General features: G+C 34.1%; 2 protein-coding genes across 3 annotated transcripts in view; one reads left to right on the plus strand and one right to left on the minus strand.

Annotated features, from left to right (window-relative positions):
* The window catches only part of LOC123525537 (uncharacterized), a 53361-nt gene that overhangs the window by 22809 nt on the left and 4978 nt on the right, over positions 1 to 25574 (minus strand). Inside the window, exons 2-5 of the mRNA XM_045304662.2 lie at positions 7941 to 8194; positions 5042 to 5220; positions 3599 to 3820; positions 2169 to 2268 (exon numbers count right to left, since the gene is read on the minus strand). Of these exons, the coding sequence (XP_045160597.2) occupies positions 2169 to 2268; positions 3599 to 3820; positions 5042 to 5220; positions 7941 to 8172 (733 nt within the window). The 5' untranslated portion in view covers positions 8173 to 8194. The remainder of the gene's footprint in view (positions 1 to 2168; positions 2269 to 3598; positions 3821 to 5041; positions 5221 to 7940; positions 8195 to 25574) is intronic.
* On the plus strand, positions 9853 to 24467 carry LOC123549013 (uncharacterized). 2 transcript variants are annotated; one of them, XM_053537784.1, is made up of 6 exons: positions 9853 to 10164; positions 10787 to 10850; positions 17873 to 18614; positions 20006 to 20173; positions 20866 to 21055; positions 21474 to 24467. In XM_053537784.1, exons 4-6 carry the CDS (start codon positions 20036 to 20038, stop codon positions 22307 to 22309), a joined length of 1164 nt encoding a protein of 387 aa, XP_053393759.1. In that variant the 5' UTR covers positions 9853 to 10164; positions 10787 to 10850; positions 17873 to 18614; positions 20006 to 20035; the 3' UTR covers positions 22310 to 24467. The 2 variants fall into 2 exon arrangements, with proteins under 2 accessions (XP_053393759.1, XP_053393761.1); XM_053537786.1 differs by lacking the exon at positions 10787 to 10850.

A 25574-nucleotide genomic window follows, 5' to 3' on the forward strand; every position in this document is an offset into this window, starting at 1 on the left:
CTGACACTACTGAGCACCATGTTCCAACTACTTGTTGCTATGGCATATAACAATGTCATGAAGCTTGGTAAAAAATGATCAGATAAAAATCAGAGTTTAATCTGTTTCCATATGTACACTGGTCAACGATACTGGGTAAACGGAATTTTGGCAGAACAAAATCATGACAACTCGATGACAACTGCAACTGCATAAAAACACCAAAGTTCTTTCCATTGAAATTACGTCATGGACACAAAAATTTGACGGCATTAGTGTCCAGTTTCAACAGATAAATTCCCTCGGGCATACCGTTGTAAAATACGAAAATTTATCAAAGTTTCGCTAATTTTTTTGGCCCCACTTTTATTGACGCTATGGACGCCGCCATGTTAACAGCTGATCCTAACTGTAAGATGTTAAATCCATTTTCATTGGATAACTGAAACGAAATACTAACGTTTGAGTGTCGGCATACATCTGTTTTATCCGTTATGCATGCAGGTAGTCCATATTTCGGATATTTCTAAGGTAAACATAAATTCTCACGCACCGTATTTCCCTTCGGAAACCTTCGTTCATACCCGTGTAGATTCCTACCCGCTATCGACTCTGAGAAAACATAATCGATTATCGGAATCAGTTGGACTTTTCTAGCCGTCAATCGATTATATCCGCTAATCGGCCCATCACTAACCTAAACACAAGAGCTGTCCGTAAGACAGCCAAGCTCGACTATTCGAAATATTGACCCAGAAGCAGGAAAATATTACCCAAAAAAGTTAAATATCAAAAGAGTTTTAAGTTCAAAAGTGGGAATAATTTGACCAAAATGCATATCAGTTATGGGACTTGCTGCTATCAACTAGTTTTATAACCCCGAAGGCACATGAGAAGTTTCAATTCAATATCTGCATTAGTTTTGGAGATAGAAACTTGCATGTAAAACTTTAACCAGAATTTTCAAAGTCCAAAAGGGGGCATAATTTGCCCAAAATACATGCCAGAGTTATGGGACTTGATCCAGTGAGGTAAGTAATTGATCTAGAAAAAGAAAAAATAAGTTTCAAATCTATATGCCTTTTAGTAATAGCTGTATGTACTTGCACACAAAACTTTAACCAGAATTTGCTAAGTCCAAAAGGGGGCATAATTTGGCCAAAATGAAGGTCAGAGTTATGGGACTTGATCCTATCAACTAGTTTTATAACCCCGAAGACTCATGTGAAGTTTCAAATCAATATCTGCATTAGTTTTGGAGATAGTAACTTGCATGTAAAACTTTAACCAAAATTTTCTAAGACTAAAAGGGGGCATAATTTGCTCAAAAAACATGTCAGAGTTATGGGACTTGACCCAGTGAGGTTGGTAATTGATCTAGAAAAAGAAAAAAGAAATTTTAAATCTATACACCTTTTAGAAATAGTTGTATGTACTTGCACACAAAACTTTAACCAGAATTTTTTTAAGTCCAAAAGGAGGCATAATTTGGCCAAAATGAAGGTCAGAGTTATGGGACTTGCTGCTATCAACTAGTTTTATAACCCCGAAGACACATGTGAAGTTTCAAATCAATATCTGCATTAGTTTTGGAGATAGTAACTTGCATGTAAAACTTTAACCAAAATTTTTTAAGTCCAAAAGGGGGCATAATTTGCTCAAAATACATGTCAGAGTTATGGGACTTGACCCAGAGAGGTTGGTAATTGACCTAGAAAAAAAAGAAATAAGTTTCAAAGCTATATGCCTTTCATTGATGGCTGTATGTACTTGCATGCAAAAACTTAACCAAGGTGTGACGCCGACGCCGATGCCAGGGTGAGTAGAATAGCTAGACTATTCTTTGAATAGTCGAGCTAATAAAACTTAACCAAGAAATCTGATATTTTCTAAGTCCAAAAGGAGCCATAAATCTTGCAAAAAGCAGGATGGAGTTATGTTTCTTGCTGTACAGGGTCAGCTTATGATGATGAACAAGTATTCCAAGTTTCAAAGCAATAGCTTTGATAGTTTAGGAGAAAAGCTGACCTAAACATAAAACTTAACCAGGCAACGCTGACGCAGACGCCGACAACCGCTCAAGTGATGACAATAACTCATCATTTTTTTTCAAAAAATCAGATGAGCTAAAAATGCTATAGAGACAAAACATTTACAATCAAATTTCAACATAAAACACAAACTTGTACCTTTACTCTTAGCTTTCTGTCTGGTAGTACGGGATGTTGGCTCCGGAGCTGGCTGTCTAGAACTGCGCAAACTTCGAGTGGTTGAAACTGGGGCCTTCTCCTTTATTACAGAGATTGTTTTATTCTTAAATACTTGCATAAACAAGTTTGTTCAATAGAAATTTTATTGAATTCAAGATCTTGAAGGTATAATCAGTACAATGCTTAAGTGCCAATAAGTGATAATGTAAAGTATTATTGCAACACTACAAGGAACAAACAGAGGACCTTTGTTTTATGAAAATGTGAAACCCACATTGTATCTACAATCACAGCGCTTCTCTCTAAATAATCATCTTTATTATATCTGTAATGATAAATTTATTAACTGAAACATGTATAATGGCATCTTCTTCTCGTTCGCGTAGTCATAGCGATAATATATTGCATGGTGCTGTCGTTTGTTAAGAGAGTGCAAAGGGCCCAGCACCTCTGTCTTCAACTCTGTATAATGACATGTTTGGGTATCTTATGTATTACTGCCCTTCAGTACATTAATACAAATACAACTTGTTTAATGGAACTAAACTGATACATTTCAAGGGCATATACTGAGCAAACAGTATTAGCATACCATAAACATAGCAGGGTTTTCCCTGACGCACAAATCCTGCGTCATAGTCGCACTTTTCTGACAAATGACCCGTAAAAATAAATTCTGTGCGTCACAGTGGACGCAATTTCTTGAAAATCTAAATCAGGCCAATATTTTTTTACAAAGAGCGATTTTCTGAAAATGTTCTTTCAGTTTTGTAATTATATGCAGACTGTGTCACCAATTTTCTATATTTGCGTCGATTCACCAGTTCACATTTCACAAATTTAATACCCAGTCTGATAATTTGACTGATTAACATTTAATAACAGATGTTATCGCTGCTCGCTACTACTACCAGTAGTACCAGTCTGCTGTTTGCTAAAAATGACTCGAAAGCAAAGCAAGCTGACGATGTTTATGACATCGTCGGCAGCAAGTACAATAGGACCCAGTGGTTCAGAAAGCCTGTTTCTACTATAACACTGCCTGGTAAAAAGGACTAAAACCTATTTTAGCACATATATAAATAAAAGTCAAACATAGCTGTTCTTATCATTTTATTCAGTGACAAATATAAGGAAAGGAGGTTTCCTGAGATTTCAATCTGTATAATCACTAGTATAAGTGAACTAAGTTTTATTCAAAATACTAATTTTAGTATATCTGTATGACACCCAAAATTTGGAAATGACCCCCAGATGTGAAACACTGGGGGTCACAATGACCCTCATTTTCAAAAGTCAAGGGAAAACACTGACATAGTATGATTAACAGTATGCTAATGCTGTTTGCTCAGTATATTAATAATTCTTAATGAATAACTGTCACAATATGTATGTAAGTTTTAACTCACTACTTTTTTGTTGGTCTTTTCTTTAGTTGTTGTTGTATGTTGGTATCCAGCAGCCTGTCGCTTTCCGGAAAGTTGCCTTGATCTGTTTTCAGTGTTTGGTTTGCTTGCTGAACTGGTCTGACTTGCTGGTTTGCTGTGTGTAACTTGTTTGTGATGAGAAGCTGGTCCAGTATGACTAATAGGCTTGCCAACTGGTGCTGGCTTTGGTTTTACTGGATGTTTCTGAGCAATAGAATGGTACAACATTTAGGTATAAAGAAACAAATAGGGCAGTATATGCCTGAAGAATGTATCAGAGGACAAAAGCAAACTTTAAACAAAAAGTTAAATTTAAAGGTATTATTTGGTGTGGGGGTGGGGAAGCAGGGTGTGTGTGCAGTGTTGTCGACAGGATAGTAAAGGGCAATAACCTAATGATTATTGGGGGTGGGTGGGGGTAATGTAAACTGTTGCAGTCTACACATCGTCTTATCACCATAAGCAGCATAGTATGCTCCAAGTTTCAGGTCAATACCTTTAATATTTTTTAAGTTATAAATGCTCTGGACATGAAATATGAACTGAGGCAGATTTCACCTTGCTATTTCCTCGACATTTAACCCGCCACTCTGGTTCATGAATTCTGCACTTCGTCTCATCACCACCTTCATACATCCCAAGTTTGAAGTCAATTCCTTGAATGGTTAATGTTATGCTCTGGACACGAAATAAGACGGACTGATTTGACCTTTGAGCTCAATTTGTGACTTTGACCTACAGACCCAATATTCATGTGCTATGCACATCATTCATTTCCACCTACCTACATATGTATGCCAAGTTTGAAGTCAATACCTTGCATGGTTATTTAGTTATGCTTCGGACACAAAATATAATGATCATTTTTTACCTTAACCTTTGACCTAGTCGGTTCAAGCGCTCTGCACAATGCTCATCGCCATCTACCTATATGCCAAGTTTAATGTCAATACCTTTAATGGTTATATGGTTATAAAGGTATACTCCGGACACGAATTATGACTGCACAGGTGTATACATAAAAATTCAACCCTACAATTTACTGTTTCAGCCATTCTAAAAGTCTATTTCAATGGCTCAAGCATTTGCCTCTTAAAATTATTTTATTGTCAACTAAGAAGTATAAAGTTGATATATATCTGTTTGTTACAGTGTGGCATCGTAATAGAACTTCATTGATAAGGCCATTAAGGGAGACAATCAAATATTTTCATGAATGCAGTGAAAATATCAGAACTGTCTCCCTATTAACTGATGACGATCTATTTCGATACTTTATGGAAATAAACAAACTTCCTTTTTATTTTATGCTTATTTGTTAAAAAAAACTGAGTAAAATGATACTATATAATATTATGCATTTTTACAAATGTTCAGGTCAATGTCAACAGCAAGAAAAGCATTTTTCATTCATTAAATGCTTACTTTAGTAGCTGATTTTCCGAACAATCTAGTATCAGCATGGTCTACAGCCTTGCTAACACGGAATACAGGATTTTTCTTTCTGTACTCTTCCTCTTCCATTTTGCGCTTTCTTTCTCTTTCCTCTTTCCACTTTTTTAGCTGCTCAAGACGATCCATGCCCTTCTTGGCCTTTTCATTTGCTACAAATGGTAATTTATTTTTTATTAACATCGTAATTAAACTTAATACCGAAGCTACAGCATTTCTACAGAGATAAAATGCATGCATACTTAAGACTGAGAAAAATACAACAGTAATAAACTAATAATTTTCTTTACATGCATGTTGCAGCAAGTGCAAAACATCTGACTGCTGTTGTAAAATTATCAATGTAAGCTAAAGGTAAAATTTCAATTACAGAAGGGATCTCAGTGCTTAAAGAGGGAGCCACAAAATGGAGCTGGGGCAGGTTTTTCTATAATTTTCTGCAAGCTTCACATCAGGGAACTCTACTGAAATTACCTTATATCAGTAGAATTTTTTTTCTGAAGGTTAGCATATTTTACATTGTGACTTTTTACATTTCATCCAAAAAATCTGAATGTTTCATTCATTTTACAAAGGTGACTTTGAGAAAAAAGTTTAAGCCAGTCACATGAAAATTTGAAATTCAATTGCCCTGGGAGGTTCCTCAGCTGATACACTCACTGTTTGCAAACAAAATCATGTGGTTGTGATTATAAATCATAAAATGTGCTACCAGTGTATAGCATAAGACTTACTTATTGAGTAGTTTGTAGAACAGTATAAATTATACCCTTTTCAAAACAAGAGCTGTCCGTAAGACAGCCAAGCTCGACTATTCGAAATACTGTCACAGAAGCAGGAAATTATTACCCAAAATGTTAAATATCAAAAGAGTTTTAAGTTCGAAACGGGACATAATTTGACCAAAATGCATATCAGAGTTATGGGACTTGATGCTATCAACTAGTTTAATAACCCCGAAGAAACATGTTAAGTTTCAATTCCATATCTGCATTAGTTTTGGAGATAGTAACTTGCATGTAAAACTTTAACCAGAATTTTCTAAGTCCAAAAGGGGGCATAATTTGCTCAAAATACATGTTAAGAGTTATGGAACTTGACCCAGTGAGGTTGGTAACTGACCTAGAAAAAGAATAAATAAGTTTCAAAGCTATATGCCTTTTGGTAATAGCTGTATGTACTTGCACGCAAAACTTTAACCAGGATTTTCTAAGTCCAAAAGGGGGCATAATTTGCCCAAAATACATGTCAGTTATGGGACTTGATTCTATCAACTAGTTTTATAACCCCGAAGACACATGTGAAGTTTCAATTTAATATCTGCATTAGTTTTGGAGATAGTAACTTGCATGTAAAACTTTAACCAGGATTTTCTAAGTCCAAAAGGGGGCATAATTTGCTCAAAATACATGTCAGAGTTATGGGACTTGACCCAGTGAGGTAGGTAATTGATCTAGAAAAAGAAAAAATAAGTTTCAAATCAATATGCCTTTTAGTAATAGCTGTATGTACTTGCACGCAAAACTTTAACCAGAATTTTCTAAGTCCAAAAGGGGGCATAATTTGGCCAAAATACATGTCAGAGTTATTGGACTTGACATAGTGATGTAGGTTATTGATCTAGAAAAAGAAAAAATAAGTTTCAAATCTATATGCCTTTTGGTAATAGTTGTATGTACTTGCACGCAAAACTTTAACCAGAATTTTCTAAGTCCAAAAGGGGGCATAATTTGGCCAAAATGAAGGTCAGAGTTATGGGACTTGCTGCTATCAACTAGTTTTATAACCCCGAAGACACATGTGAAGTTTCAATTCAATATCTACATTAGTTTTGGAGATAGTAACTTGCATGTAAAACTTTAACCAAAATTTTCTAAGTCCAAAAGGGGACATAATTTGCTCAAAATACATGTTAGAGTTATGGAACTTGACCCAGTGAGGTTGGTAATTGACCTAGAAAAAGAATAAATAAGTTTCAAAGCTATATGCCTTTAAATGATGGCTGTATGTACTTGCATGCAAAAACTTAACCAAGGTGTGACGCCGACGCCAGGGTGAGTAGAATAGCTAGACTATTCTTCGAATAGTCGAGCTAAAAATATGAACTGGTACGAAAACTTAACCAAGATTTCTAAGTCAAAAGGGGCCATAATTCAGCCAAAATCTTTGATGGAGTTATGTACTCTTGCCTATAACTGGACATGGTGATGGTAAACAAGTGTTGAAAGTTTCAAAGCTTTATCTCAAAAGACTTTGTCTAAATATGAACTGGTACGAAAAACTTAATCAAGATTTCTAAGTCGAAAGGGGCCATAATTCAGCCAAAATCCCTGATGGAGTTACGTACTCTTGCCTATAACTGGCCATGGTGATGGTAAACAAGTGTTGAAAGTTTCAAAGCTTTATCTTAAAAGACTTTGTCTAAATATGAACTGGTACGAAAAACTTGTAGTAACTTGCATGTAAAACTTTAACCAGAAGTCCAAAAGGGGGCATAATTTGCCCAAAATACATGTCAGAGTTATGGGAAACTTAACCAAGGTGTGACGCCGACGCCAGGGTGAGTAGAATTGCTAGACTATTCTTCGAATAGTCGAGTTAACAAGAGCTGTCACTAATGGTGACAAATGCCCCCGCAGCGCCTTGAACTTTGACCCGGTGATCCCAAAGTCAATAGGGGTCGTATACTCTGTAAGTACTATCATTATGTGAAGTTTGAAGGTCCTGGGTGCAGTGGTTCGCGAGTAAAGTGCCTTCATGCAAAAAGTTAACGTTGCCTTCATGCAAAAAGTTAACGTTGTGATGAATGAACTGATGGACAGTTGAAAACTAATATGCTTCCCTTTGGGGGCATAAAAAGATACAAGTTTACCTCTTGGTTTCTGAGGAGTTTTATCTTTGTAGCTTTTATCCTGGGTTGCTGTCAAGTCGCCTTCTTGTAGAGGTGAAAGGTCACACAAGTTCCTACGCTTGTTAATCTCTCCATGCCTAAGTTCCTTCTGTTCAATCGAGCGTCTTTCTCGCCGAAGTGCCTTCTGGTTGATAGTGGAACGAGACAACTTATAGGCGCTTGCATAATTTCCCCTTGCCTTCCCACCTTCCATGTTTCAACTTCTTGGAAATAATCTGCAATAATTGTGAAAGCAAGCATGATCTTTTGAAGAAATGCAACAACTTACACATAGTTTGCAAGTGACAGTTTGACATATTTAATATACCTGCCCAAGTCACATAAATCCAACACCTACCTTAAGTAAAAAACAGTAAGTTACATGCTACTGACATTGTTTAATAAATCTAGGAATGTATTTTTACAGGACTGTTTTGCTTCTACATTAAAGTTTTTCGGCTGCTATATATATATTATATGGCCACCATATTTAACACCTTTTTTCATGCAATAAACTCTCAATATAAGGACTTTCTAACCATATTCATGGACATTTTAAACAGTTTTAAGAATCAGAAACGAAAGTACATTTTGTAGTTTCCAGGACCTTTCAAGACAGTTTAAGGTATTAGATACATGTGTACCTAATAGTATACCTCCTTTTGAAGAGTAAATGAACATTCCTACCATAAACCTACTTTTGACAAATTTTCAAGGGGCATACGCATAGGTTCAAGCCCCACTTGGACCAAATTTTTTCCTTCTATAAGTTCTATTCCCTTTTTTCTAGTAAGTTTTTACTTTTTTTCAATACTTATTGATTTATTGTTAAGAGCTCCAGATAAGTATTTACGCAATTAAAGTTGCAGGAAACCCAATTTTGACTGAATTCATACAAAGTGCGTACTGAAAAGCAATTAAAATTCCTAATACCCAATTCATTAAAAATCGCTTGCGCATCGCATTTTCCGTATTATAGAACGAGTACGAGACTTTAACGCTAGACAACAGACTGGTTATACGTTACGGCAGAACAGGTACCTATTTATCGGAAAAAGCACAGGGCCATTCAGCGAGTCTAATTGGTGTTGTAAACAAAACATTATGCCGATAAAAAGACCACTACTGTTTGTGATAATACTGTGTCATCGATACTTGCTGACATCTTACGGGAGTGCACATATTGTGGTGAATACATTGTTCGGGATATTGTGTATAACTGATCTCCAGCTGCATTTAAAGTGCAAAAAATACAATTAATCATGGAACGAAAGTATCCAAGAAAACATTAAACAATTGGAGAAAAAAAATATCCTTGGTTAAAGTTACACATAATTAGAATTATAAATTAAAGTACACACGTTTACCTTGCTTACAGGCATGATGTACATGTACTGTATGATGTAGCAAATTAGTCAAACCTGGTTAATGATATATACTGTAGCAGTAAGCATGTTTCATCCAGTGCAATTTAGCCAAAAGAAAAAATAAATGAACTATTTGTGCAAGAAAAAAAATGTTTTTGCAAGACTGGTGAAATACCCAAATGGTTTAAGCAACTACCCAATTACTTTTGAAAAGCCTTGTTACATGTAGTAATAATCTTATTTTTACCAAATTCAGATTTCCAATACCCCAATTCAGACAAAAAATGATGGGTAAATACCCAATTGCACCAAAAGCTTATTTGGAGTTCGTGTATGTTAGAATGTCTGTCTGCATGCCAGTAAAAGAATGATATGAAAATTTATACAATAATTCAGGTTTAAATACAAAATTTATCAACCTATCCTCTATATCCTAAAATCCTAAAGCACTGTACCAAATTATACATATATGGCCCAAAATGTGCACCTCTGCACAAGTGTGTCCATTTGTAACCTACTACATGCATTTGGTTACTGGGGTTACTTACTATATTGCTTTGGTTACTGTACTCTTTTAGTGTCAGTGCACAGTGTCCATTTACAGACCATTATATTCCTTTGGTTACCAAGGTTACTTACTCTATGACTTTGGTTACTGCAGTATTTGGTTACTGCAGTATTGAAGAATGATTTTGTCCTTTTTTCATTTAGGAGGAATGAGTTTATACAACTATTTTATGCTTGATCACATGGCATTCTTATTTTATGCATTACTCGCGCGGCATTCTTATTCAAGAAGTTTTCGAGGAAGTTGAGGTGTTGTTACTGAAAATTTCAAGGTAAGTCACATAAATTTTAATTTAGTTGTTAAAGGTATTAATTAATTAATAATTATTATTGCAAAAGACTCCACTGAATGTTTTGACTTTTACACCCCCCCCCCCCCCCACACTGCTTGGACGTTTCTTTGGTGCATATTTCACTAGTTTAAAAGAGTCTTAGTAAGGTGAGTGGCTTTCTGTTATTTCTGTTATACTTTTCTTGCTTCCCTAATATTATGACTGAAAATTAAGAATCAATTGACATTGCCTGTGTGAATTTATATATAGGAATTCTTCTAAGACTTGTAATTTTCTCCAAATAGAAATTTCTTTTGAACCTGTGCTTTTGTATACTAACTAATTAGTAGATCCTAATTAATTACATAAGTAATTACATAATCTTATGTCATATTGCCCTTATCAGTCAGAACATTGTGATTTATGGATCTTTGATCTGCAGCTGCACTGCCTAAGGGCAGACTTTGGTGCTTTATGACTGATTGGTCCTAGCTAACAGCCAATCAAAATAGATTAGAACATCAAAATTTATGTGAGATAACTGCATCTTATCATTAAATGATAATTTACTGTTTCAGTCAGAACTGTTTTTCTTTTGCTTGTTTTAAACTTATATTTTAAGAACTGGGTAACAAGTGTGAGTTTTACTGGCATGAGTTAGAAATATACAGTCAACATCTTTTAAGGTATGTACATGTTACCATTAATTAATTTGTGATAACCATTCGGTCATCATCTGATTATTCAAATAGGAATATTAAAAGTATAACAGGATACTCTATTGGGTAGATAATGATGAATTTGTATTAATTAAAGTATCTTTAATGTGTATTTTTTAAGGGTGAGGAGCATCACTATTACACATTTCCCGATTATTATATTGTTCTGGCATCTTTCTAGACATTTAATTATGATACATTTACAGTGCGTATTAATGGATTTCATGACAACATTTAATTGAATCTGTTATAAATATTATAATGTTTTAGATTATTTTTAGGTTTAAAGTAACTACTACTATACTGAAAAGGAAGTGTCTAGGGGTACGGATCCGTACCTCTAGAATCTGATTCTAGAGGTACGGATCCGTACCTCTAGACAATCCTGTTAGGGGTTTTCTAGGGGTACGGACCTCCTTTTTCTAGAGATTTAGGGTTATATATATCTTAAATTTTGTTGAAAATGAAATAAAAAAGTAAGACTTAACCAGTGTTCACTTAAAATTTGGATCTAAATGGTTTACAGATACCAGTGTTCACCCGATTGTTTACCTTCTATTTCAAAACCAAGATAACCGAGGGACTCCAAATGAATAAAATGTTCCGTGCCGATCAGTTTGTTGTAAAATAAACTGTTGATAACATATAAGTGAGTGCATGTAACCCTTAAATGATTTCTATTTGAAATTCAGCAGAAAAAAAATAAATTAAGCATAATAATATGCACCTATTTATTTTGTTATTTAACAAGATATAATGATAATCGGCACGGAACTGATTGTTTAATAATCAATTAACCGACATTAAGTAAAGAAAATTGTTTGTGAAAACGTCCCTTGTATCTCGTAACGGCTACCAAATGAGTGGAAAACATAAATACCCTAAGGGTTAATTATCATTAAAAATAGTTTTTTCCCCAACATATTTAACATTATTTTGTTTAATCTTTGTATTTTTTTCTGCCAGTTCGAATCCTTATGATTTATTTGGTGTTCCTCGGTTATTTACGTTTCGAAAGAAAATGTAGCAAATCGGGTGAACGGTGTTGTCTGTAAACCATTTAGGTTTAAGTTTAATGTGAATTATGATGAAGTTTTATTTGTTATTTCATTTTCAACAAAATTTGAAATGTAAATGACCCTTAATCTCTAGAAAATCGGAGGTCCGTACCCCTAGAAAACCCCTTACAGGCTTGTCTAGAGGTACGGATCCGTACCTCTAGAATCAGATTCTAGAGGTACGGATCCGTACCCCTAGACACTTGCTACTGAAAAACAAGCTAACCTGCCATTTATAATTTTGATAATACCTTAAAAATTACAGATAGTGTTTTTTTTGCAATTGAGAACACAATATGGTTTCAAATTTTGACAAAATCAGACAATGACATTATTATTTAATTTAATTAATATCATATAACATTTAACCTGTTTCTAGTAAATTATCAAAATCTACACATCTATTCTTATTGATTGTATTCATCCATTTTCTTTGAAAAACACTTTTATGAGGATTTTTGCAAGATTTCATAGTTAAAGGAATCCAATTTAATACATCTTTGTGTGTTCTGAAATTTTGGCATGTTATTAACAACAAGTTGATGTAAATGTAAGTATGATTTTACAAACACTTTAGGCAAATTATGGAACTGACTTTAATCACTACAAATCCAGAAAAGTTGATATGTTTAAATTACGTAAAGAAGAATTATGAACACAATCAATTGGTTAATAATACGATATTTACAAAAATATGAAAACAAGTGCTAGTTTTAGTATAAGTTAAGTAGATGAATGCCCTAATGTGTGAACCTACGGTGCTTCACATCTGACCTAGACTCCTATATGTACTAATGTCATCAATGACATCCTGTTTTTATTTTTATAACAAGCTGTATATATTAGGTCTGCTCTTACTCTGTATTATTTTGCCAAAGCATTTTTGTGGAATAGAAGACATCATTATTATACAACTTGATAATCTACAAATTATAATTATGCCTTATTGGTGATACTTTCAGTTATAAGACTATAAGAAATTAAATAAATATATCTTAGTTTGCTGTCTGATTCTGTGCTACTTTATCTTAAATCATCAAATTCTATATGACAGGCTGTTTCATTATTTAATTCTGTTAAATTAAAAAAATATATATGTAAATTTTTTATATATAAGTTAGTTATATTGTCTGAAAAGTCGTTGCGAATGTATATTCATTAATTAAATTCTTCAAAGACTGATAGCCTTAAAATCAAATAAGAAATTTCTTTTGAACATGTGCTTTTGTATACTAACTAATTAGTAGATCCTAAGTAATTACATAATCTTATGTCATATTGCCCTTATCAATCAGAACATTGTGATTTATGGATCTTTGATCTGCAGCAGCTGTTGCACTGCCTTGGGGCAGACTTAAATTTGGTGCTTGGTGCTTTATGACTGATTGGTTATCAGCCAATCAAAATAAAGCATTAATTTTGTTCCGTATGACTTTTAGATAACAAGTCAGCTTTCAACAAAGAAGTATAAAATACATTTATTTTTATAGCTCTTTGCTTTCAAGAAAGAAACGCTATATGGAATTTTGGCAAAATGTTAGCATTCAAAACATAGATTACAATTAAATATGCTCTATGATTATATTCTTTTACTTGGGTGTACAGACATTGATTTGAATGGTCAAACACAAAGAAAATAAAAGTTAAATATATTTTATGAAAAATTCATATTCTGGTAGGAAAATTAATATTTTTGCACATTTTTTGTAGCTGAAAACTTTTTTAACTCCAAAATTAGGTACAATATGATAGACACATGAGTAATGAATTGTTGGTGAAATTTTTATGAAAAGATAAAACTTTTGTAGAAAATAATAAGAAAAACAATGACATATTGAAAAAAAAACAAAAAAACTTGTGCCAAATGTATCAGAAACAGATAAAAAAAAGTATAAAAAGACAACCTAAAATATTTACTTAAATAGATGTGTAGATATAAATTTAAGTGGTCAAAAACAATACAGAATTTAAAATTGATAGAATTAATGTTTTATGAAGAATATTAAAGTAGAGTAAACTTGGGGTGTTCAGACGTGAAGATTTTAGTTATGGTGTCCAGAATGTTTCTAGGGGGGAATAAGTTTTGGAGATAGTAACTTGCATGTAATTTTAACTTTTAAGCAGAATTTTCTAAGTCCAAAAGGGGGCATAACTTGCTCAAAAATACATGTCAGAGTTATGGGACTTTACCCAGTGAGGCTGGTAATTGACCTAGAAAAAGAAAAATAAGTTTCAAAGCTATATGCCTTTGAATGATAGATGTGTGTCTTTGTATGCAAAAACTTAACCAAGGTGTGACGCCAACGCCAGGGTGAGCAGAATAGCTAGACTATTCTTTGAATAGCCGAGCTAAGCCAAGCTAAAAATTGAATGTGACATGCATGATGTACCACAGAAAACTGGTATTGATTGTTCCCTTCGGCCAGAAATAAAAAAAAAATACAATAAAAGCTATTTATAAAAACAAAAAGGGATGTAATTGTAAAAAAATCTTTATTTCACATTTTATCTGTGTCTTGTTGCTGTAAAGTGTATGTTAAACTTATTGCTAAAGATCTTATATGACCTTATATAAGGTATATATGACCTAAGTGATGCCTTGACCTATACTTGAGTTTGCCTATAAGTCATGATACTCTTAGTCATTGCTGCATAGGCTAATATTTGTTTCAAATAAAAATAAGGTTTCTAAAAAAAATAGTCAGAAAAATGTTTGGAGCAGAAAATGTCAGTTTTTGCAAACTTGACCAATTTAAGAGCCATAACTCTGGAGATACTCAGGCAAGAACTGGCATGTAATTGAAATTTGCCTAGATTTTAAACAGTTACACATTTGTTATAACTTACAGATGATAACTTATAAGTTACCCTATGTTTAGCTCTTATACAAAAATTGCAATAGTTATCAAGGGATACTGTCAACCTGGACAAATTTGACCAGTTCAAGGGCCATAACTCTAAAGATACTGATCCGAACTGACTGGTTATTGAACTTAGCCTTGATTTCATACACTCACCCATACTGTAAAAGTTATGTTTAGTTCTGATACCAAATAAATTCCTATACTAAATTTAATATATTCTTAGCCTGGACGTGAGAACATTTGTGCACTTCTAGCATTTTTCATGACAAGCAATCTCCAGTTATGATCAACTTGGTATTAAACAAGAGCTGTCCGTAAGACAGCGTGCTCCACTATTCGGCAGTTTGACAGTAAAATGAATATAAGTCTCAATAAGAGACCTCTACTTTAAAAGGAAGATACACCAAGGGACATAATTCTGTCAATAACACAAACTAGAGTTGTTGGGATTGTTACCATACACATGCAGATGATGATGGTAAAATATATATTTTGAGTTTCAAGTCATAACCTTATATAGTATCAAAGTTATATCCAGAAAAACATTAAATATTAAAGGGTCATAATTTGGTCATAAATACTATAAGATTCTTTCACTGGTTGTAGGTGCAGGTGGGAATATCCGGCCTCGAGGGTAACTGTTTAGGCGGTAACGATGTTCCCAGCCGAGTTACCGCCTAAACAGTTACCCGAGAGCCGGATATTTCCATCTGCACCTATAACTAGTGACAGAATCTTTTTCTTGCATACCGATTTCAAGAAATATTAATAAAAATAAAATCAATCGAACGGCTTTTGTTTTAGAACTATTTCTTATGGCAGTGTATTTAAACAAAGCACGGGGAACCAACGTCCGTATACAGGAAAGACATCATGACGCTTCGAAACAAACAACAATGTTTAGTTCCGCTTTTGTTTTATCAGTTACAGCGTTACGTTATGAATTTTTGATAAAATAACGTGATTTGAACCGAGAAATATACTATCAGGAACCAATAGGAATTGTCAAGGTATTGAATTTTTATTCCATTTTTAAAATAAAATATAAATTACTACATAAATCTTCTACATATATGTAGTTCGTTATACGTCATTTACAGCATTTTTCCAGCACTGGTAAATATACGAGAAATCCCCGTCTGGTATATGCAAGAAAAATCAGAGATATGGGGATTGTCACCACTCCTGCAGATGATGATGATAAAGATACATTTTTAGTTTCAAGTCTTTATCTTATATTGTACTAAAGTAACATCAAGAAAACGAAGATTGCTCAAAAAATTTAAGTATGAATAGGGCATAATTCTTTCAAAAATGCAATTAGAGCGATGGGAATTGTAACACATATGTTATAAAGAAATAGTTTTAATTTCAGGTCAGGATCTTTTAAAGAACCAAAGATATGTCAATAATCAAAGCTTTCCAAAAACTTTAACTTGAAATTAATTCCAAGTATAGCAATTTTCTGACCTTGACCTTGGGTATAGTGGGCCCAGCTCCTGCACATATTTTGTTTGTATGCTGGACAATGTTTATACAAACTTACAGTAAGATATAAGCAATAGTAACAAAGATATGACAGAAAAACAAAAGTTGTCGAAAAACTTTAAACTTAAAAATAACCTAAGTATCTTGGTGACCTTGACCTTTGGTATAATGGGCCCAGCCCTGCACATACTTTCTTTTTATGCTAGACAATGTTTATGTAAACTATACAGTAAGATATATAAGCAATAAAAATAAAGATATGACACAAAAACAAAGGTTGCCGTAAAACTTCATCTTTTATTTATTGAATTGTTTTACTCTCACAGTTTATAGGCATCAGAAAAATTGTGTGTTTCCAGTGTAACAAATTAAACAAGCAAATTTAATTAATTGGTACCACCTGCAGACAGATATTTTTGGTCATTTTTCATTAAATCAGGGGCAATAACTGGTTCATCTTTATTTCAAATTTCATGAAATTCCATCTGCTTGTTACTGAGAAATGGCTGCAGACAGACACTTTTGGGCATTTTTCAGTAAATAAAGGGCAATAACTCTAAGGAAAATTGACCAATAAAAAAACCAAACTTGACAGGCATCATCGCAGTATGTTGGTTCATGTTTATTTCAATTTCATGAAATATCTGCTAGCCTAGTTACTGAGAAATGGCTGTGGACTGACTGACGCATGCACGCACAGACGGACAACGCCATTTCAGTACCCCTACCGATTTCATCCGCGGGGAATAAAAATATTGGGATACGTCTTACAGGTTGGTATTTTAAAAAAAAAAATTGGGGTGGTGGGGGGGGGGGGGGTTATTCAGTGGGTATTTTCTGAAATTATTTCTGTGTAAAAAATCAATACATATAAGAGGGCAATGCCTTCAGAGTAGCAGAAAGTTGATTCATTGATTTCCAACATCTCATGTTCACAATGCATAAAAAGAGCTGTTTTGCAACTTAATTTTTGTTAAAAAAGGCCATTAAACCATTTAGGGACAGGCCAAAAATTTAGGGTAGGTCAGGATATTGGAAACAACTTTTTTTACACTAATCATTTTTAGCTCGACTATTCAAGGAATAGGCCAGCTATCCTACTCACCCCGGTGTTGGCGTGGGAGTGAGCGTTAGCGTCACACAAATGTTAAAGTTTGCGTTCCAACTCAAATATTTTCAAAGTCCATTGAGATATTGCTTTCATATTTTGCATACTTGTTTACCATCATGATCCCCGTCTGTAAAAAGAAGGAGGCAACTCTTTCAAGCATTTTGACAGAATTATGGCCCCTTTTCGACTTGGAATAAATGTTAAAGTTTGCGTACCACCTCAAATATTTTCAAAGTCCACTGAGATATTGCTTTCATATTTTGCATACTTGTTTGCCAAAATGACCCTAGTCTGTTAAAAGAAGGAGGCAACTCTATCAAGCATTTTGACTGAATTATGACCCCTTTTCGACTTAGAATATGGTTATTGTAATGTTAAAGATTAACTCATTGCTTATATTATACCATTAAGCACTGAGAATAGTTGAACGCGCTGTCCACTGACAGCTTTTGTTCCATATATTTGCAGATATTAGCATGGCTAGCCCAAGACATACCTTTCGGAATATTAACACACCTTCAAAACAAAAGCGAGAACCAGTAAATACACCTTCAAAAAGAGCCAAATTCCGTCAGCTGTTTGATGAACCGGACAATAATGATATTCTTGTGGAGAAAATATCAGTTGTGAAGGATACTTTTCTGCGAGGAACTGAAGTACAGGATCCTAGTATTCTCACAGCCAGTCTAGTGTGCACATATGGCTTAAACTATGTAGTAAGATTATTAGGTGCTATCCGCCATGTGCCAAATTCTTTCTTAGAACGGTATCAATACATATTTAAGATTGTGAATTGTGATGGAAATCACTTATCTCTAAATCTTGTAGAAAAGTATGTAAGATCATTGCAAGTGTATGCTAATCAGTGTGGTTTTGAGGTTGACAGAAATACATTGTGGAGTTGTACAAACAAATATGATGAAGGTTTTTTAGTTTTTCTTGTACCTCCAATCAGTGAATGTCTACAATGCAGTGGGACACTTTATCCTTTAAACAAAGTTCAAGTAACTCTGTTTACCATGAATGGACCAAAGCCAGGTATGAAGACAACAACACGGTGCAAGAAAGGTTGTGGTGCCATCTATAATGTTGACAGATACTCATGCCCTGCAAAAGGCACTTTCTTCTACAGTGAAAAGCAACCTGTGATAAGTTCATCAAACTGTGTCTATTTGACAAGAGACGTTCATGAGCTCCTCTGCGAATCTGGGTAAGTCTCGTTAATATGTAATTTAAGACACCTTAAAATTCTAATACAGATGGACATTTCTTTGAAATTCAAGTACATGATTAAATTTCGTTGTACTTTTTGTTCTCAAGTTGTACCTCAGAGATTTGAAGAATCTCTCTAATTTTATTAACTTTGCTATAAGTGTAACACCTTGATTATACTTTTGCTTGCAACTTATATATAAGTAACCATGGACTGAAACTTTACACAAGGCTACCCAAGTATTAAACCTTTGAATATAACCAAGTTAACAACTCTTGGCTGAATTGAAATTAGAACTTGTGACACACACACACACGCACACACACACAAATCAGTATGTCTCCCACAACACTGTGTGGTGGGAGACATAATTAAGCAACTTACACTCTTAGGGATTTTTCTAGGTAATTTGGGAACATAGCCTATACCCTCAAAATTGGGAATTATGATTCGTAAAAGTTCCAAATTGGGAAATATTTAGCTCCATAGGATATAGTAATACACATGTTTCACATTGTAGAACCTCTTAAGCACACCTCCATTACAAAATTGTCCATAATTTGGTCAGTTTTAGTGCAATTCTGATGAATTTTTTTTCAGAATGTAGATTGGGAATTTTTGCACTTGTTTTAGGAAAAATACGTACTTTTTGGCATTGGGAATATAGCCAGAAGGCCTAGGTCTTAGATATTTGACATGTAGCATTGCCTTTGTAGACTTCTACAAAATTTCTTAAAATCAGGACCCCCGGGTTCAAATTGACCCCGCTCCATGGGGTTACTTGATTATACATAGAAAAATCTTCAAAATTTTCTAAAAATAAACCAGAAGACCTAGAGTTTAGATATTTGACATGTAGCATTGCATAGTGGACCTCTACAAAATTTGTTCACATCTTGACCCTCCAGGGTCAAATTGACCCAGTCCCAGGGGTTAGTTGATAGTACATAAGGAAATCTTCATAAATTTGCTAAAAATAAACCAGAAGGCCGAGATCTTAGATATTTGATATGAAACATTGCCTAGTAGACTTCTACAAACTTTGTTCAAATCATTAACCCGGGGTAAAATTGGCCCTGCCCCAGGGATTACTTGATTGTACATTGGAAAATCTTCCAAACAATTTCTAAAAATCATCAGTTTTACATTTGAAACATGTAGCTCATATTACTCAGGTGAGCGATCCAGGGTCATCATGTCCCTCTTGTTTATGGTTATTTACAGACATCTTTCCGCTAGCAAAACTTCCAATTATTATTAGTAAATCCAAGTATTCATTTCCAATGAAGATAAATACTGACTCTTCTTCAAAAAGTTCTAATGAGTAAAGACAGACAATATTATTTATTTTTTCTTTGATGACATATTACAAGTACCCTTTATTCTAGATCTTAAACCTTGCTGGGCGGTATGGTTATATGAAGTTGGTGAATGAGTACGTTCATGAAACGATGGTTCCATATTACAAACGCCAGTTGTCTAGTGCCACACTACCGAGAGAGCCAAATGTACAAGCCCCAACAAACAATGATGTGCAGTCTGTGATTTATGTAGAGGTATGTAATCAATACAAATTTGCCTAAACATATGAATAAAAATTATTCATATATTTATCCAACAGAAATTTAAATGTTAAAATGTTTAGTGAAAGTAAAATAGTTTGTTCGATTACTTAACCCTTAGCCTGCTAAATTTCTAATATAGACTGGTCCATCATTCAATATGGACAATACCATTTATTATTAAAAGGGGTGTTCACTGAAAATTTACTGACTGAATAGCGAACAGTGCAGACCATGATCAGCCTGCACTGGTTGCAAAGGCAGATTCAGTTGCCGCCAGCAGGCTAAAGGTTAAATGCACTGATCTCTTAATTTTGACTAAAATGACTTCTCTTTAAAGCTGAAGTTTATATTATGAAAATTAGAATTCAATTTTTGGTTTCTAATAATAGCTATCTTAAAGTGTCAAATCAACAAAAGAAAAGATGCTGGTTTGGGAAGCAAACCTGAATTATAACTTTCCAGCAATATCTGGAAACTATGCCACTATGAAGGATTACTTGTTAAACATGTTACATATAGATGAATCTGAAGTTTAGTGTTACTGAGATAAATCTGAAGTTTACTGAAAAAAAAAAAGGAATAAACAAAACTTATATTTTTCTCATGCGATTTCACAGCATATAGACTAAAGTTGAATATTGAAGGAATTTTATGATAAAAATGGTTGTTATTTCTCTAAATAGAAAATCACCACAAACACAGCTGCAATCATCAAAGGTGGATCTGTTCTGGCAGTGGATCAGTCTATAATAAGGGAGATGGATACCATCGGCAACTATGGGGCAGTCCGAAACAAGCCAACAAAGATTAATGGAAGGACCAGAAAAATGGTACATATCCCTACCAGGAACCTTCATCCAGACCTTGTCAGAGGTAATAATCAAAATTCATTACCTTAAAGAACTCATACTTTACTAAGTTTTAAAGACAATACTGCAGGCCTTAGGTCATTATCTCTTTTAATAACAGTAAAAGTAAGCAGAATGGCCGATTAAGGCAAATGGCTGCTAAAAATAGGTGGTTGGTGAGTTTGACTTTAATGAGACACTTCATGCACATTTACAGTTTAAAGGGCATTGCTTTTTGCCAGTTTTAGTGTATTGCAATGAGAAGTATGTTAGTTATGAAATGCATACACCATGTTTAATTGGTAAATTTTCATTGAATAAAAAAATAACTGTATGCAAAAATGGTTATTTAATGATGATCTGTAATGTCTAGCAAGTTGACAGCGAAATCATTCTCTTTAACATAGGTTTACAATGACAAAAATGATCTTTTGTTATTTCAGAGGTAGAGAAATGCCTGGGACCCACTGAAACTACAGCACCTTCAACTCCTACCGCATCTGCAACAACATCTACAAGAACAACTCCTGAAATCCTGACAACCTCACATACACCTAGATCTACCTCTGAACCTCAAGATTCACCACCTACCACATCTGCAACAACATCTACAAGAACAACTCCTGAAATCAAGACAACCTCACATACACCTAGATCTACCTCTGAACCTCAAGATTCACCACCTACCACATCTGCAACAACATCTACAAGAACAACTCCTGAAATCAAGACAACCTCACATACACCTAGATCTACCTCTGAACCTCAAGATTCACCACCTACCACATCTGCAACAACATCTACACCAACAACTCCTGAAATCAAGACAACCTCACATACACCTAGATCTACCTCTGAACCTCAAGATTCACCACCTACCACATCTGCAACAACATCTACACCAACAACTCCTGAAATCAAGACAACCTCACATACACCTAGATCTACATCTGAAACTCAAGAAGCACCTGTATCCACTTCACTGACTGATCAAAGACATACACCACCAGCTGCAACTCCATTACAGACAGTCAGCACTCATTCAAATAAAGCCCCAGTGCAGCTGGTTAAGGGGAAAAGGAAATTAGACATGTTATTGCTGCCCACTGAAGTGTCGGCCGACGAATTATGTAAAAAGTGCTTTAAGCGAGGGAGAAGTGACATGCGGTGGGTTGAGTGCGAGATATGTGAACAGTGGTATCATGCAACATGCATGGAGATAGGAAGGACACAGTACATGAAAATTCAAAGGAACGAAACGACTTGGGAATGTTGTTGATACTATTATAAATAGTTCAGTGTTAGGTTCTCTGATCATTGCAAATTTTGCACCAGTTTACTGAATATATTGCTGATTAATCTTCTATATGAATAAAAATAGAAATATTTGGTATACAAAAAAATGACCTTTTCAAAATATCTGAAAGCAAAATGGACAACTCTTATATTGACAGTGTTTCAATGATTTTAGGAATTCCCCAATGATAGTTTATGATTCAAACGTTTCCACAGCTTAATAAATTCAATACAATATTGTATATCTTTTTATACTGTCAACATTTTGAAAGAGGCTATACTGAACTTTCTTGAAAATTCAAAACCCAAGACTAGCCAAGAGTCCAAAAGAAAATGACATGCTTTTCATTATGCTTTACATGCTTTACAGACCATTTCAAAAACTGACATGAAAGAAATTTTAAACTAACTCCTTTAAAATTTTACCATCAATATTTTCACTCAATTTAGGTGATAATTGTAAATGAGAAGGCCAAACAAAAAACAGTTTATATATATCTGAAGTTATAAACCCCACACAATAACTAATTATGATTTTTCATCATTTAAACATTTCAATACCTAAACATTTTTGTATAATATTACTGACAATTTTTTGGAGCATGAGGACCATGACAATTAAACAATAATATAAACATGCTGTTGTTTGAATACCAAGTGGGGAGTAATACCCATTTACTTTGTTTACCACAATAAATAAAACATCTTATAGTTAGTTTGCGGTAGTGTTTAGAAATCATGAAATAACATGCTAAGTTATTAGTTACGCTAAGTATTTATTAATTTTTCATAGAAAGCAATGATTGTGATAGTTCAATCCAGAGAATGTTAAATTGCTCCCAAATACATGATTACATGGAAATTGCAGAAAGCCAATTACTTATACCTTAAAAATGTTGTAATTACATTTGATGACAATGACTGTGTTTCATTATTTACAGTAAGGTACTCCTGAACAGTCAGGGAAGAGCTTCATAATGAGTAAAACATAAGAAACACTTTCAGAATACAGTCTACCTATTATTAGGCATAAAAAATTGTTTGTTTCCGGTATCCCGACCTACCTTAAATTTTTAGGCCCGACCCTAAATGTTTTTATGGCCTTGGAGAATATTTTTTTCAACTTTTTGACAAGTTGCCAAACTGCACTTTTTATGCTATTAAAATGGTCAGTGATGTTAGAAATCAACTTCCTAATGCTCTAAAGGCATAACCCCCATATATGTGTTCATCTTGACACAATAATAAAATGTCTCGGTTCAACTTCAGAAAAAAAAATTCCCCCAAAAAATTTTCCAACCTACCTACCCTTGAGCATTTTACCGGAAACAAAGAATTTTTTCAAGCCTTATGTAAAACCACTTTAATATTTATTTGTAATTTCTCATTGCTGTATATATGTATATATATCCTTTACATTTTAATACATATATTTAAATTTTTTGTGTATATTGAGGTATAATCATTGAGGCCAATAAACACCTTTGGCTAAAAAGCCAACAATTTCTTTAAAAGAAATTTATACATTTTTTTACTTATTTTGATGCACTGCCTAACTTAATAGCAGGACAGTACAACTGAACAACTTAAAACATTGTATGCACCTTTTTTGACTTGACAGTTTTTGGTTAAGCTTTTGTATGTTACAGGTGGTATCTTAGTACCCATGAAAGGTAATGGCACTTGTTCACTGTTCCATAACGAATTATGCCTAGCAGTTTTTGGTTAAGCTGGTATCTTAGTACTCGGTAATGGGAATGCATTGAAACTTCACACACTTGTGCACTGCAATGATTTGACATGCAGTGCACAGGTTTGCATTTTTACAAAATTATGTCCCTTTCTTGACTTAGCAAATTCTAGTTAAGATTTTGTATGTAAGCTGGTATCTCAGTAACCACTAATGAAAATGGATTGAAAATTGACACAGTTATCCATTTTCATGTACAGATATGCATTTACAGGTTCCTCTTTTGCAACTTTACAAATTATCCCCCATTTTCGATATTTGTATTTATCTAATTGAAAAAGCTATTGAATAATCAAGCGCTGCTGTCCTACGACAGCTATTGTTTTCTATGTTGTTTGTAATATGTAACGTAATTATAAAATTCTAACGTAATAAACTGAAATAAAGATTATATCATTTTGTTTTTGTCACTTAAAAAATTGTCAGATAATACTATAATCTGATTGGTTTTGTGTGCTTGGTTATTCAGACATTTTGAATAGAATGTAGGAGAGGGGGAAAATACCAAGATACATATACAAATGCATATACGTTTTTGAAAGGTACAATGTTTGAATTGTTACATACAACCAGAATACTTAATGAAACAAAATGAAGAGAATATTTGGTGTCATGTATTGAATACAATTAAAAAATGGGTAAAAGACCACTTAATTCTGTGACCTGGTTTTGCTTCTTACACAAGTTCATTTTACTTTCCAGTATTTTCAATTATTGCCCTATTCTTTTTTATTGGCAGTAGGCACGTAGGAAGCATTTTCTTGTGCGTGCTTAGCCCATCAAAAACAATAATTACAGAACTGCAGGGCACAGCACAGCTAAAACTGACTCAGAAATTTCCATATGATAATTACCTTAATCGGTCAAATTATTGGGGGTGGGGATGGGGGTTTATGCCCCCCCAACCCTCCCCCTAATTCCTATCACCCTGAGAAGGAAAGATGCGTCAATGATACTTTTTTAAATTTGTGCCCGTGTTTTGATGATGTTGTATATTCAGGAAGAATGTTCGCAGCCAGAGGCGTAGCTGGCCTGAAAATCACCTTTCGCACATGAGAATTCTGTATATTTCTAGGAGGTGGGGAGTCCGGGCTTGCTCCCCCAAAAACTTTATGAATTCTGGATCAAATTAGGTGCATTCTGGAGTACTTTGAGACAAAATTTTAACTTAATAATTTTGAACAAGTTTCAAGGTTTTTGTTACACATAAGTTAACTTTGAAGTATTTCTGAGATAAAACATGGTGTAGGTCTACATTAAAAGTATGATATATTTCCTGATGAAATTCACAATATTTGGTCAGACCCTTAAATCATAGCTTTACTGCATGTATACCTAGAAGGGAACCTGTACACTCCTTGTAACAGTTTTAACATCTGAAGCTTATTACTTGACGCTTACTTGTCTGACGTGCCGTCAAAGACATCTTTGAAGTTTCCCGGTTGTAAAACATCATTCAGATACTTATTGAAAACAATGATAAAACAAAAACTGTCAT

Source organism: Mercenaria mercenaria, chromosome 3 (genome assembly GCF_021730395.1).
Source record: "Mercenaria mercenaria strain notata chromosome 3, MADL_Memer_1, whole genome shotgun sequence".
Classification (NCBI taxonomy): Eukaryota; Metazoa; Mollusca; class Bivalvia; order Venerida; family Veneridae; genus Mercenaria; species Mercenaria mercenaria.